At 37.9% G+C, this 14,664-nt stretch overlaps 1 protein-coding gene across 7 annotated transcripts; it reads right to left on the reverse strand.

Moving 5' to 3' along the window:
- Positions 1-1,337: 1,337 nt before the first annotated feature.
- On the reverse strand, positions 1,338-8,701 carry LOC146469624 (uncharacterized). 7 transcript variants are annotated; one of them, XM_085123048.1, is made up of 8 exons: positions 8,538-8,701; positions 7,754-7,813; positions 6,997-7,116; positions 6,022-6,073; positions 4,934-4,968; positions 3,868-3,948; positions 3,075-3,131; positions 1,338-1,926 (listed from the first exon to the last, which is right to left on the reverse strand). In XM_085123048.1, exons 1-8 carry the CDS (start codon positions 8,611-8,613, stop codon positions 1,814-1,816), a joined length of 594 nt encoding a protein of 197 aa, XP_084979174.1. In that variant the 5' UTR covers positions 8,614-8,701; the 3' UTR covers positions 1,338-1,813. The 7 variants fall into 7 exon arrangements, with proteins under 7 accessions (XP_084979174.1, XP_084979172.1, XP_084979175.1 ...); XM_085123046.1 differs by having other exon boundaries at positions 4,934-5,014; positions 5,993-6,073; positions 8,538-8,700; XM_085123047.1 differs by having other exon boundaries at positions 1,788-1,926; positions 4,934-5,011; positions 5,993-6,073; positions 8,538-8,700.
- Between the last annotated feature and the right edge of the window lie 5,963 nt (positions 8,702-14,664).

Below are 14,664 nucleotides of genomic sequence, written 5' to 3' on the forward strand. Positions count from 1 at the left end.
AATCCTATTTGATTCCAACCGGTGAGAGTAAAATTTTAAATTACGGCTTCACCAAAGAAAACATCCAAAACGTCTATATGCTCCCCTTCCGAATCTTGCATGAACCAAAGCTTATAATCTTTCAATTCAAAATTATTCATAACATCCTACCTACGCAGTCCAGTTTGTTTCGTGCTGGTATAAAGGACAGTGACAGTTGCCCGCTATGCAGCTGCGAAAGTCAATCATTGTTGCACATGCTGTTTACCTGTAACATTTCCTACACGTTTTGGAACCTCTTTACGCGATGGTGGCACAAAACATACCAAGAACACATAAAACTCTCTGAAAGTGTGATTCTGTATGGTTGGCACCAAAAATCAAACAACTGGTCAGCGCTCAATTACGCCCTCGTTATTGCCAAGTACCACATTTTTAGCACTAGTGTTTGCAATGGCATTTTAAACTTTGAAAGCTTTCTTTTACGCCTGAAAAACAAAATCTCTGTTATGCGAACATTAGCAGTAGCAAATAATAAATTAGAACAATTTGTTAAATCCTGGGCCCCTATGTAATTTGTATGCACGTGTTCCTCTGTTCGTGAAGAATGCTGTGTAAAGACTTGTAAATAATTTTGGTTTCAAACTTCACGTGCAGTGTGTATTTATATGTAAATGTGTGTATGTGTTAGTATCTGAAAGTCTGCATGTAACCAGGGTAAGCATTAAACGTTATCTTGTAAAAAAAAAAAAAAAAAAAAAAATCTATTGACAATCCAATCAAGTTATGAATGCTTGAAACAGAAAAAAAAATTCCCTCGCAAATATCAAAACTCCCGCAAAAATGCTAATAAACAAAAAAAAGTTGACTATGAAAAAAAAAAAAAAAAAAGATTATTTCGGGTGGAACGCCACATCCTTTTTCTGCTTCGCCAAAAGCTTCCTCTGGTTCCAAAGGAGATGTCTCTTCGACTCGCGTGAATTAAGGGATGGGACTCGATAGATTTGGGGGGAGTGGTCTATTTTAGAATCAATTCAATTGAAGGTACTGGTTTTGAAGTAATATATCAAACACGAGACACAGTGTTTCATCACATATCAAACGCCAAGAAGAGAGTAGAAAATACGACGCGTAGCCGAGTATTTTTGACGAACTTCGAGGTTTTTGATATTTTGGTGAAACACTGTGGTGAGTGTTTGATATAACTTCTCAAACAAACTGACTTTGAAGGGGAAATTAAGGATGCAAAAACGAAGAGATTTTCATCAGATATCCAAACACGTCACGATGCATGGTTTTCTTTGTCTTTGTATTTTGAATTATTAATGAGTTTAAGAAGTTTGAAAGAGACAATCATCTGCTCAAAATATTTAATTTTTATTGTCAATGAAGTTGCTGTTGTCTCACGTGACATACCACGCCCAATTGTAAAATGTTATTTTGATTTAAATTCAACACAATTTAGGAAAATGATTTGCTAGTCAGGCTACCTTCTATGAGTGACTTTGGTCCAAGGGTCTAAGAAACTAATCGGAGTTTTTAAGATTTATTTACTTTTGTTGAACTATGACGTTTTTAGTTTGGAGAGGGACTCGGGAAAGAGAAAAACACTAAATAGTTACGCAAAATTTAAAGTTTCAAAAAAAAAAAAAAGAATTAAATCAGGGTAATTATCTGCAATGTTAATACTTCAAAACAAAGAATAGCATTTTTGACGTTGATTAACAATTGGAATACAAATATATAAAAGTATAAATTAGGGCGTGGTCAATCACGTGACAACAGCCAATATGTCAAATCATCATCAAAAAAAAAAAGATTGCTTTATTTGTAATCACAAAATTACAAGCAAGGCTAACTGGAACAAAAGCGCCAGACAAAAGGTGTCCAAAAATGGTGATGTTTTGTGAGAACCATTCATTCTGGATTCAAGTGAGTCATCGTCTTCTGAAAATGTTAAGAAATGCATCAGAAGAAGGAACGTATTCTTCATAACTTGTTAATGCTTATGGGCATAGTCATCCTGAGAATCCATTTGGAGGAAGGCAATACCCGTGGAACAATCGTTTCCTCGTTTTTCAATATAAAAATTAAGCGCCCGCCATTTTGTTAAATGAATTGCAGGGAGGCATAAGGAAAACGCGCGGGAACTGTTCAGACAAGCGCCCGCGACAAGGACCGGTGCCCGGTACAATACCTTTTAGAGCCCGTGCCCGGGCACGATGCCGGGTTTTTAGCTCGGCTTCAGAAAAAAAAAAAAAAAAGAAAGCTATATGTTTAGGCTAGCGCCCGGACCCGAAGGCAGGATCCGGGTACAAAGTCTGAACGGGGCCTTAGAACTATTTCTGATACGTTTATATATTTTGTTCCGTGGCCAATCAGAGGGAAAGTCCAATCACAAGGAAAACACTGAAAAACCACGAAAAATTTTTTTTTTACATTTATATAGTTTGTGGTTGTTCCCTCTCTTGTACCAGATTTTTTTTTTCCGAAGACAATAACATTTCAAAAATATTTATAATGTTCATGGTTTTCCGGGTAAAACAGCCATACTTCCATGCAAAGACCTCACAGAAACTAGGCACTGTGGTTAAAGACGTGAGACTCTCAAGCATGCAATTTAGGCCAGTTTATTAATTGGCGTTGACGCTTTGATTTTGTCCCTGTTGTGGTTCACGCTTTTGTTATTGTTATTGTTCTTGTTATTGTTGCTCCCAGTCGTTTTTGTCGCTGCTCTTGTTCTTGTTCAGTCTCCTTTTGTCGTAGATTTGTATAGATAGATGTCAGGAGAATATACACATTGATACTGGGGCTGTGATTAACTTCTGGCATGACACCTTTTGACGCCATGTTTTGCAGACGAGCTAGCTTATTAGTCGCTTTGCTTGCGAAAGTAACATTCCTCTTGACTAACGTTGTTCTCCGACCATTACGATCATAAAATTCTGACGACTACAAAAATTGAACACAGCGCGCACAATGTCGCTTCTTGGAGACTAATGGAGACTAATGTTCAAGTACAGCACTGAAGTATTATAATTAAATTGTGTTATGTAACGTTGTAGTGATTGTGTGATCTCTAGTTTTTGTTTTACCTTCATCTTCCTCATCACCATCATCCCCCACATCCCGAGCAAAGCGTGGTTCTTCCCCTTTTTGAAACACAAAAAGAAAGATGATTTTTATATGTATATGATTCTTGCTGGACGTTTTTTATTTGAGGTCGAAAGCTAGTTTTGAGCGTTGGCTTTAAATTATTTCACTTTGCTGTGAGATTGGTAAAACAATTTCTCCACTTTTCCAAATACTAGAAGTAAAAACCACAGCAAATCGCTACTCGATCGCTTGAGTTTAACCACCATGAAAACCATCGAGTTCTGGTTGGTTCATGATAATTGTTTTGTTTGGGTCGGTCATAAATGTTGTTTCCTGATTTGCACAAAAGCTATCATAGTGGTATTTTTTAAGGAAAATTTGTAGAACATCTATATCTTGATATAATAAAGGCAATAAGACCAAAGATAAAGCATCTTGATATTTAAACAAATTCTTTCCACTAGTAACAAACGATTTGTATAGAGAGAAGTTAGGAGAATATACACATTGATACTGGGGGGTGCTTTACTTCTGACATAACACCTTTTGATGCCTTTTATTGCAAATGAATGAGCTAATTGGCTGCTTTGACTTTGAAAAGGAAAAGTCTCCTCGTGTAACGTTGTTTTTCAGTTACTATGATCATTAAATTTTGACTCCAAAAATTGAACTCAGCGCACACAATGTCGCTTCTTAGAGACTAAATGTCAAGTACAGCACTGAAGTGTAATAATCAAATTGTGTTATATAATTATCGTTGTAGTGATTGTGTGATCTCTAGCTTTTTTGTACCTTCATCTTCCTCTTCTTCGTCATCATCATCATCGTCATCATCCCCTACATCCCGAGCAAAGCGTACACGTGGTTCTTCCCCTTTTTGAAACACACAAAAAGAAAAAGATTAATTTTTTTGTGAGTGTTGCTGTTGCGTTGTTCATACGAGTGTCGGAAGCTAGTTTTGAGCTTTGGCTTTACATTGCTTCACTTTCCAGTGCGATTGGTTAAAAAATCTCGCCACTTTTTCAAATACTAGAAGTCTTTGAACTTTGTTGTTGTTGTTGTTGTTGTTATTGTTGTCGTTTGTTTGTTTTGTTTGTTCCGTTGGCAGCATTTCTTTCGCCGTTCATACTAACACACTACAGCAAAAATATCAGTGAGATCACTCACCGATACAAATGTATAAAAAAGAGGCCCATTGGCTGCAAAAACAAAGAGTTCCTTTGCTGTAACATGCGTGTTTGACACATCTATATATAAAGAAGGTTTATAAACATCTATTTTTTCCCTACTGTCATATTAAAATATAGGCATGTTACAAAAAAGTAATTCTTTCAAGGCGGCCCAATTCTACAAGGCTCTTGCAGACACAGATCCCCCAAAGTGTTTCTCGGTTACAGCGGTTACCAATAACACGCAACCTTCCACCTTCAAAAGATTCGGATGAATTTGCGTTTTAATTAAGAAATGAGACCAAGAATAAAGCATGTTTATATTGAAATAAATTCGCTCCACTAGTAAAAAAAATGATTTGTATAGATAGAAGTCAGGAGTCAGGAGAATACACCCATTGATACCACCACTCCTGTGCTCCACTTCTGACATGACACCTTTTGACGCAATCTTTTGCAAACGAGCGAACTTTTTGGCCCCTTTGCTTGTGAAAAGTAAATTCTTCTTGACTAACGTTGTTCTCCAACCATTATGATCATTAAATTCTGACTACAAAAATTGAACACAGCGCACACAATCTCGCTTCTTAGAGACAAAATGTCAAATACAGCACTGAAATGTAATAATTAAATTGAGTTTGACACAATCATTAACGTAATGATTGTGTGATTTCCAGTTTTTGTTTTACCTTCACTCTCTTCATCTTCCTCTTCTTCGTCATCATCATCATCATCCCCTGCATCCCGAGCAAAGCGTGCAAGTGGTTCTTCTCCTTTTTGAAACACACACACACAAAAAGAAAATAAAGATCTATTTTTTTTGTGTCTTGCTGTTGCGTTTTTCATACGAGTGTCGGAAGCTAGTTTTGAGCGTTGGCTTTACATTGTTTTACTTTCCAGTGCGATTGGTCAAGAAATCTCGCCACTTTTTCAAGTACTAGAAGTCTTTGAACTTTGTTGTTGTCATTTGTTTGTTTGTTTGTTTGTTTTTTTCACTAAAAATTCCGCGGGCAGGATTTCTTTCTCCGTTAATACTAATACTCTACAGCGAAATATCACTGAGACCACCAACTGAACAGATATTAATGTGCAAAACAGGGGCCTATTGGCTGTCAAAACAGAGAGTTCGTTTGCTGTAATATGCGTGTTTGACACATCTATATACTGAGAATGTTTATAAACATCAGTATATTTTCCCCTACTGTCATTTTAAAAGATAGCCATGTTACAAGAAAGTAATTCTAGCAAGTCCCCAATTCTACAAGGCTTTTGCAGACACACATCCCCAAATAGTGGTTCTATGTTATAGTGGCTACTAATAACACGCAACCTCCACCTTTAAAAGATTCGGATAAAGTTGCGTTTTAGTAAAGGAAATAAGACCATAGATGAAGCATCTTGATATCGAAACAAATTCTCTCCACTCGTAACAAAAGATTTGTATAGATAGAAGTCAGGAGAATACACGCATTGATACCACCACTCCTGTGCTCCACTTCTGACATGACACCTTTTGCAAATGAGCAAACTTATTGGCCGCTTTGCTTGTGAAAAGTAAATTCTTGTCGACTAACGTTGTTCTCCAACCATTATGATCATTAGATTCTGGCTAAAAAAATTGAACACAGCGCACAAAATTTCGCTTCTTGGAGACTAAGTGTCACATACAGCACTGTAATGTAATAATTAAATTGAGTTAGACACAATCATTAACGTAATGATTGTGTGATTTCCAGTTTTTGTTTTACCTTCACTCTCTTCATCTTCATCTTCTTCGTCATCATCATCATCCCCTACATCCCGAGCAAAGCGTGTACGCGGTTCTTCTCCTTTTTGAAACACACAAAAAAAGAAAAAGGATTATTTTTTTGTGAGTCTTGCTGGAACGTTTTTCATTTTCATGTGTCGGAAGCTAGTTTTGAACGATGGCTTTACATTGTTTTACTTTCCAGTGTGATTGATTAAAAAATCTCGCCACGTTTTCAAATACTAGAAATCCTTGAAAATGTTGTTGTTGTTGTCGTTCGTTTGTTTGTGTTCTTCACTAAAAGTTCCGCGAGCAGCATTTCGTTCGCTGTTAATACCAATACTCTACAGCGAAAGTATCACTCTTGTCACCCACTGAACAGAGGCCTATTGGCTGTCAAAACAAAGAGTTCGTTTGCTGCGACACGCGTTTTTGACACATCTATATACTAAGAATGTTTATAAACATCAGTATATGTTTCCCTACTGTCATTTTAAGAGATAGCCATGTTACAAGAAAATAATTCTGTCTAGGCGTCCCAATTCTACAAGGCTTTTGCAGACAAAGATCCCCCAAATTAAAGGTAGCTTTTTGTTACAGCGATTACCAATAACACGCAACCTTCTACCTTCAAAAGATTCGGATGAAATTGGGTTTCGGTAAAGGAAATGGGACCATAGATAAGGCATCTTGATATTGAAACAAATTCTCTTCACTAGTCACAAACAAATTTGTATAGAGAGAAACTAGGACATTAAACACATTGATACTGGGGCTTTAGATTACTTCTGACATGACACATTTTGACACCATCTCAGTTCTGCAAATGTGCGATCTTATTGGTCGCTTTGCTTACGAAAATTAAAATTCTTCTTGACTAGGATCGTTCTCCGATTATTATGATCATTAAATTCTGACTCCAAAAACTGAACTGTCGTTTCTTGTAGACTTTAGTTGTGTTACATATCTTTGAAGTAATTGTGTGATTTCTAGTTTTTGTTTTACCTTCACTTTCAGGTTCGTCGTTTTCAATCGAGTCACTCAATGGCTCTTCATTTTCCTCTTCTTCTTCGTCATCATCATCATCATTATCATCATTCCCTACATCCCGAGCAAAGCGTGGTTCTTCCCCATTTTGAAACACAAAAAGAAAGATGATTTTGGTACATATGAGCCTTTCTGGAACGTTTTCGTTTAAGTGTCGAAAGCTAGTTTTCAGCTTTGGCTTCACGTTGTTTTACTTTGCAGCGCGATTGGTTAGAAACCCTCGCCGCTTTTTGAAACATTACAAGTAAAAACCACAACAAATCCTTACTCGACTGCATGCGTTTAACCACCATGAAAACCATCGAGTTCAAGTTAGTTCATGATTATTGTTTTCAGTTTGGGTCGGTCATTCATGGGCTTAGCTAGTACTATACGTTGGTGTAATGATTGTTCCCTACTGTCATTTTAAAAGATAGCCATGTCACGAGAAAGTATTCTGTCAATGCTGCCCAATTCGACAAGGCTTTTTGTTGAAAAAGGGAGAAACTGCTGTTTATAGACGTTTTTAATTAGGTATAACTAGCACTTTTTTAATAATTATCGAGCTATCAAGCCCCTTTATTATTTTGGTTTCCTCCATCTTCGAAGTCCTTCTATTCTTATGCCCATGCCGACTCACAAACTCCCCCCCCCCCCTCTATGCGTTTAAATTCCACCTGCCCTCCCTACCTCATACAAAAAGAACTCCCCTTAAAGCGTTAAACAAATGACCGACCTTCCTCAGGGACGGGTTCATCTTTGATCATTTCCTCCTCTAACATTTCTGACGCCTGTCCTACAGAAATAAATAACATCTTAAAATTAGGAGTTTTAATACCATTTACGACACCTGCCCCAAAATGTGCTGCCTATTACATAGGAAGTAAAGGAATTAAAGACTCCAGCGTTTTATCCCACAGGCGTCGTTGTCAAAGTCAGTAATTGAAACAACCAGCTTTCCTCTTTGTAAAAACACAATTGAGACAAGCCAAGTTCATCATCGGTCGGTTTAGGGATCATAGATGGAATCTCAGGGATCATCCACGAGAAAGAATTAGTACTAAAGGAACAGCGCTTCCTCAGTGCCAACGGCTTCTACGTATATACGTCGTTTTAAAATTTGTTTATATCGTCACTTAGACCTAAAAGTTATCTTTGATTTGTCGGGGAGTTTAGAGGCCTTGTCGTCATCATATTGCGCAATTTTTTAACTCCCTCTGGAGTGTTTTTCAACAACACCTACTACCCGGAACTAGCACAGGAAAAAAATATGTATTTGCTCATCAACGTTGACAAAAATATCCTAAACTCTGATGTATGAAGGGGATCTTGTGTACTAGATCGCATATTTATTTGGCAGTGATATCAAACTGAGATTTCCTTTAAATCGCTTGTGGCAAAGCAGGGGAGCAATTTAACGGCTTTGGTGCGGAAAGGGAGGTATCTTATTGGGTATATGTAAAACGCGGAAATCATTTACTTAGTGGCAAAGTTAAAACGTTCAGTAAATATAAGTTTACCTTCCTTCTCATCGTCGGCTACAACAAAAAGGTTGACGGCCAGAAGAGTAAACGCAAGGAAAGTAAGCAGCTTCATCTTCAAACGAACCAACTCGGGGGAGATATGCAACTCAAAATGAAAAACATCCAGGAAGGGTATTCTGTTAAACCCGGTAAACAACCAATCACAAGACAAATCGTTATTAGCTGAATTGATATCTGAGTGGGGAACGCTGTATACATCGATGCGTGAACCTCCTGGGTTTTGATTGGTCAAAATTTGATGAACTCGATTATACTTGAATTGGTTTGTTTTTACAGGCCCATGACAACACTTTGTTTATAACGAGAAACAAATACAGATGTTTAAGGATGTCCTTATTGCACACAGATAAAGTCAACGTTTTCAAGTACCTTATCCAGTTTTAGACTCCGCATTGAGACAGTGCACCTGCACCTTTCAAAAGCTCTATTTTCACAGGACCCTTATAACAGACAGCTGCATTGATTTTCATAGGGCTGGAGACACTGTTCTGTCGTTCGTTCTTTTGTTCTCTATAATAACCATGTAAGAGGTTGATGCAATTTCATTATATCCCAATATACATTAACGCGTATGTGCAAACAACGCTATTAACTTTTCATTTTTTTATGCAAAAAGGAAAATTAATATTATTTAAATTGTGATTGTTCCACCATATAAAACTGCTAAGAGAGTAAATACAGCTTTTACAGTTGAGGTGTCAATGCTGCCTCGTTTCAACAAGTAATTTTGTCCTTTTATTTCTGTCAAACAGCGTGGTCGGAAGGGTAAATGTTGGTTTAACTTTGGTTGCATTTATTTGTTTCTTTTGCGTGTTTACAACTACCGCAAAAGATCTCAAAGGTATAGTGTGTTATCTACCATAGTGAATGATATTAACGAACAAAAACGTAACGTATCAAGTATGCATTCAATGCTGAAAGGCTTAAGGGAATGAAATGGTTCTGAGTTTAAATGCCAAATGAATGTTTAACCATTCACCTCGTGTTTAATCGAAACTTAGATCATTTTTTTAAAATATAGTCAAGGAAATGAGACAGTGTCTTCTATTATTCAAAATTTTGCAATGAAAGCGCCCACGACAACTAGTTGTCTCTTGAGTGGTTTGGTTTATTTAAAGTGCCAGATTTTCCCATTGTTATGACGAATTGATATCAATGATTCGCTTCTTTGGTTAACAAAAGGTCTTGCTCTACAGCTATCTCAATTAACGTTGTCGGATCAAAGCTTAAGCTATATCTTCAAAGAGGCTGCTACCTCATCCATGCGTCACCCGTGAAAGCAGGATATTATGCTCAAAATTATGCTCGGCTGGAGGTATAATGCTCAAATTATGCGGGACGTAGATGACACTTCCACCCCACCCCCCATAAGACCGTACCTATTATTAAATGAGTCAAGTCCAAGCAACAACCGTGGACGATAATCCTGCTGGTATACGTTGGATCAATTGTTGATCTGATCGGCTTAACAAATAAAAATGATACAAGAAGCAGAGACAGATACAACGTAGAAATGCGGTTTAAAGGTTACTATATTTCGGCTGGCCAAACCAGCCTTCTTCAGGTACAATGGAAATTTACATTGGGACATACGCTTATAAATATAGCTGACAAATATTTGCGCAATAGCGGAACTAAATTGATTGACAGTATAAGATATGAAGCAAAGTGCAAATGAAATAAAAACTAAAAAATAATAAAAGGAAAAAAAAAGCTAGTACATGTCTTCGCGAATATTGAGGCCATGTGGAGAAAGTGTTCTGCCTTTTGAGATTAAAAAGGCTTCCCTGGCCTTACGGAGGGAGTCTCGGTTAGAGTAGACTTTTTCTATGGGGATTAATAGGCCTTATCACGGTTTTCGACGCCATTTTGACGAGTAGGCAAACACGTCTGAAATAACAGTGTTTGTATGGAAATCCGATGTCAAATAATTTTCATAAAACATCGCTTTTGAAAAACTCATGAATTGGAAACTTTTAGCATTAGTAAAAGGATTTTAAGAAAAAAAATTTGGAGCGATGTAGCTGTGCCAGAAAGCGTCCAGTCGTGTCTTGAACTTTCCATACATTTGTCTATATTTTTTCCCGCGAACTATTTTTAGTAGCAGTTCACGGCTGGTTCGCTATACAGACAAATGTATGGAAAATTCAAAACACGACTGGACGCTTTCTAGCACAGCTACATCCTTCCAATGTTTTTCTTAAAATCCTTTTACTAGTGCTAAAAGTTTCCAATTCATGAATTTTTCAGAAGCGATGTTTTATGACTGAGTTATTTGACATCGGATTTCCATACAAACACTGTTATTTCAGACGTGTTTGCCTACTCGTCAAAATGGCGTCGAAAACCGTGATAAGGCCTATTGCATGTCGTTAGCGGTGTGGTTAGGAGCGGTAAGGAAGTGTTCTGGGGCTGTGGTGGGTTTAGATTTATTACTAGGGTTATCTATGGTGCGGCGGTGTTCATTAAAGCGGTCTTTTAAGCGTCGTTTAGTCTCTCCTATGTATTGTAAATTACAGCGGTTACATTGGATCATGTAGACCATGTAGACCATTAAACCTGCCATGATGCAAATCAACGAACACTGTACAAGCTTGAAAGCCTGGCATAAAGAGGTAACCAGGCCTTCGATTAAACCAAAATGCACTGGGTACGAGTCTAAGATGTCAAGTTCCTAAAATATTCAGTCCTGCTTTTATCAACTTTGTACATTCTACCTGGAGTTGCTGGCAAAATATGCATACACTTTTCACAGTTTTCAGAAACAACAGCATTATGCTGCAAAATACATTAGTATTATGCCAACATTATGCCTGATGCTCCAGATATAGTATTATGCTCAAAATTCTGCTGGCATAATCCGACAGACCCTAGTTCCCTGACACATTTGGCGCTCGGATAAAAATGTTTGAAAAATAATAACTCAGTCAATATTGTTTGACCACTAAAATAATTTTGGCCTTTACAGATACTTTAAGATTTTAGCGCTCGGTTGTGGCCCAAAATATTTGAGCGTTTAAAAGTTGTGCGTGTTTATACAGTCCAACAGTCGAAGCGCATGGGAGCAAAGCGGCCCAAATGGCTCCAAAACAAAATGTTCGAAAAATAATTTATTTACGAATATTGGTATCGAAACGATTAAAGAATCTGTGTAAAGCTTGAAACACGTTATATAAAGAACAATTATTGATTGTCACCTGGAACAAAGCATTCTCGTTTACAAATGATTTGTAAACGGCCGCAGTCGAATAATTAATATAAACATGACAATATTTTTTTGCGAGAGCAAATTTGGGAGCTTAAGCAACGACGACGGCGACGACAACGACAACGCCACAAAACAATAAGTTTAATGAGCAAAAACAATGGCTCTGCACGAGCGTTTCACATTTTGGTACATTTCTTCGTTGTCCTCTGCAAAACAACAACGTGAAATGACCAAATTGTAGGATTTTCGGAGAACGTGAGCACACGACGGTGAATATTTCATTTATTTTCTTAACTTGAACGCTACTCCTACCAATTTGGTTCCTGGAGAGTTCGCCGTTTCTGTAGAATTTGAGCGAGTTGAAATAATCACGAAGTAGCACAAATGAAATAAAGTAATATTTTCAGGTGACGTTTCCGTTGCCTTTGCCGTCGTCACCGCTTAAGCTCCCTATTAGCGCGGGCTCGGAGGAAAATGTTTCGAAATTAAAAACTGTGTCAATTCTGTCCTTGTAGTAATAATTCTAGTCTCCAAATAGACGTTAAGAAAAGGAGAACACAGAAAAATATTATTTGGTATTTGGTAAAATTATTTTAGAGCTTTGAAACTTGTGTGTGTTTACAAACACATGAGAGCCGCTGCAGTGCGGTGATAAAACACAGGCACAAAAACGAATTTTCCAAAATAAACTTCTTCTGGAATTTTGGTGGTATCAAAATCGATTAAAGTGTGTATGTAAAGCTATTTTAGAGTTCTGAAAGTTACCGTACTGATCACGAATGGGTGATACAGGGAAATGTGAGGCTTCTTTAATCTACCGGTCACCAAAGCGTAATATAAAAGTTTGCATGGCGTTAAAATTCCCTCGAAAACCCACAAAAAAATACGATAAAGTTTGAAACAGCTTACCCGGTGAATTTTGCTGTATTTTCATGGCTTCTCAGAGTTTCCAAACGTCGCTTTGAGCGGTTTATTTTTCAGCGGCTGGTGCACGTGCAGGGGTCAGTACTGTATTATGTTGACAAGGTTGGAAAACTTGGAACAATAGACCATTTTACAGTTGTTGCTGTGTTACCTGGCTTATGGCTGGAAGGGAGGCTGCCGGTGACCTTGTTTTGATACAAATCTCTTTACTTTTCTTATGCAAATGCAGGCTAGTTTGCATCACAACAACACAATTTACATGATAAAAACAGTGAGGTCTGTATCAATACAAGGTCACCGGCAGCCTCGCTACCATTAAAAGGCCCGGTCACTGAGTAAGCAACTGTAAAATGGCCTATTTGAATGTAATTTGACCCGTCATTTGAGGAGAGCACTTCGAAAACCTCGCTAAAAATTCGACTCTATAGCACATGCTTACCTACCTCACCATATGCTAAGAAGGATGATGTGCGGTCCTTCCTGAGCAACACATTTTCGCAGAAATTCATTTATTGAGAAACCAGCCTTCTTTGCTTGCAAAGTTGAATTCAAATCGGACGCCATTTTTGCAGCGGAATAGCCGTGTCCCTGGAATGACACGACTAACTCACGGCCAAACCTAGGCACTAGTACTAAAATATGCCCGAGTGGGAGAATCCTCGTTTAACCTTTGGCTCGGTACCATCTATACACACTCCCTCCCGGCTAAGTGTAGTTTTGTTCCAGCCAGCCGTGCATAAACGTCTCTTGCAATTGAGACTCTGAAATGACTTTACTTGAACTAATTGGCGATTTTCCAACTCGTAAATTTTGTGCAAGGTGTTCAAACTATCCAGGGTGACTGAATAGCAGGAGCGCCGTTCATGTGAAGGAAGAAAATAAAACTTTTAGCAAAAACGTGACAAAAAAAGTTTTAATGATCAAAACAATGGCACTCAGCACGTGCGCTAGATCGACGATACAACAAAGTAAATTCAGGTTTTGTGGAAAATTCAGTCACCTAGTTTATAGCCCGGACACGCCAAAGAAGATTTGTCAAGAGATGTTTCATGCTGTCACGCCAGGCACTTGCTGGCTGGTACAAAACTGCACTTATCCTGGAAGGGGTGTGTGTAGTTTGTTGAGAGCCGAAGGTTTTTATGAAAAAAAAGTCAATGGGGATGCGGATGACCTGTGGTCATTCCTTGGGTACTTTATAACAGAACGAAGCTTTGTATTTGTCATTAATAAATGTTATTTCCTCATGAAAAAGATGTGCTTCTTTGTAGAATTTACGATCCAGTTATCCACTGTTCTTCTCACTCGGTATCACGTCCCATAATCTAAGAGCAGTTTACTTTACTCAGTGGGAAGCCGTTATCCGGCAGATGAAATGTGTGGGGAAATCTCCATATAGCCTTATGAAACACAAAAAGAAAACAAGAGTATACGCCAAATATTCGGTAGTTGGAGTAAAATTGCTCTGCGTTTAATTAATAAAAGGAAATGGTTGCTGGATCTAAATGCCTTGTTATAATACAGGTCTAATTAGTATTCCCCTAGGCCTTTTTGCGCGGCAATTTAGTTGAATGATTTGCATTTTGCAAGTCACGTTTTCTGAGATGACATTTCTCTCCAGTATGCGTTGACATTTCAACCAGACTCCCTTGGCGTAGTTACAGTCGACCAGTTCAGTTCTACTGCACTCTGCAAGAAGTATTTATTAAGAAGTTTCCTCTAAATGCGTAAGAGCAATGTAAGTGTTCTGTATTTCCGTTCGGTTTTACCGCTTTGTTCACTTTAGTTTGTACATTTTGTAAGTTAAGTTTGTTTGTATGTTTCAGTTTAAAGTTTCTTCGCCTCGTCATCTCAACATTGTTAAGCAACGTTCAGCCGTCCCGGGTAGCATCTAGTGTGACAAATGAAACGAGTCTGAAATAAATTGCGTGTATTACAAGTGTTCGCCTCCGGCGGTTACAGTGGTTATGAAAC

This window comes from Pavona decussata, unplaced genomic scaffold (genome assembly GCF_977016875.1).
Source record: "Pavona decussata unplaced genomic scaffold, jaPavDecu1.1 SCAFFOLD_121, whole genome shotgun sequence".
NCBI lineage: Eukaryota > Metazoa > Cnidaria > Anthozoa > Scleractinia > Agariciidae > Pavona > Pavona decussata.

Bases quoted from the DNA above. Each gene is read 5' to 3' on its own strand.
- LOC146469624 (XM_085123043.1), bottom strand. From the start codon at position 8,613: ATGAAGCTGCTTACTTTCCTTGCGTTTACTCTTCTGGCCGTCAACCTT. The intron at 3,949-4,933 runs GTAAAACAAAAA...TGTTTCAAAAAG, and splicing joins GGAAGATGAAGAGAGTGAAG to GGGAAGAACCACGTGTACGC. The intron at 1,927-3,074 runs GTAAAACAAAAA...TAACATTTTCAG, and splicing joins TGGTGATGAGGAAGATGAAG to AAGACGATGACTCACTTGAA.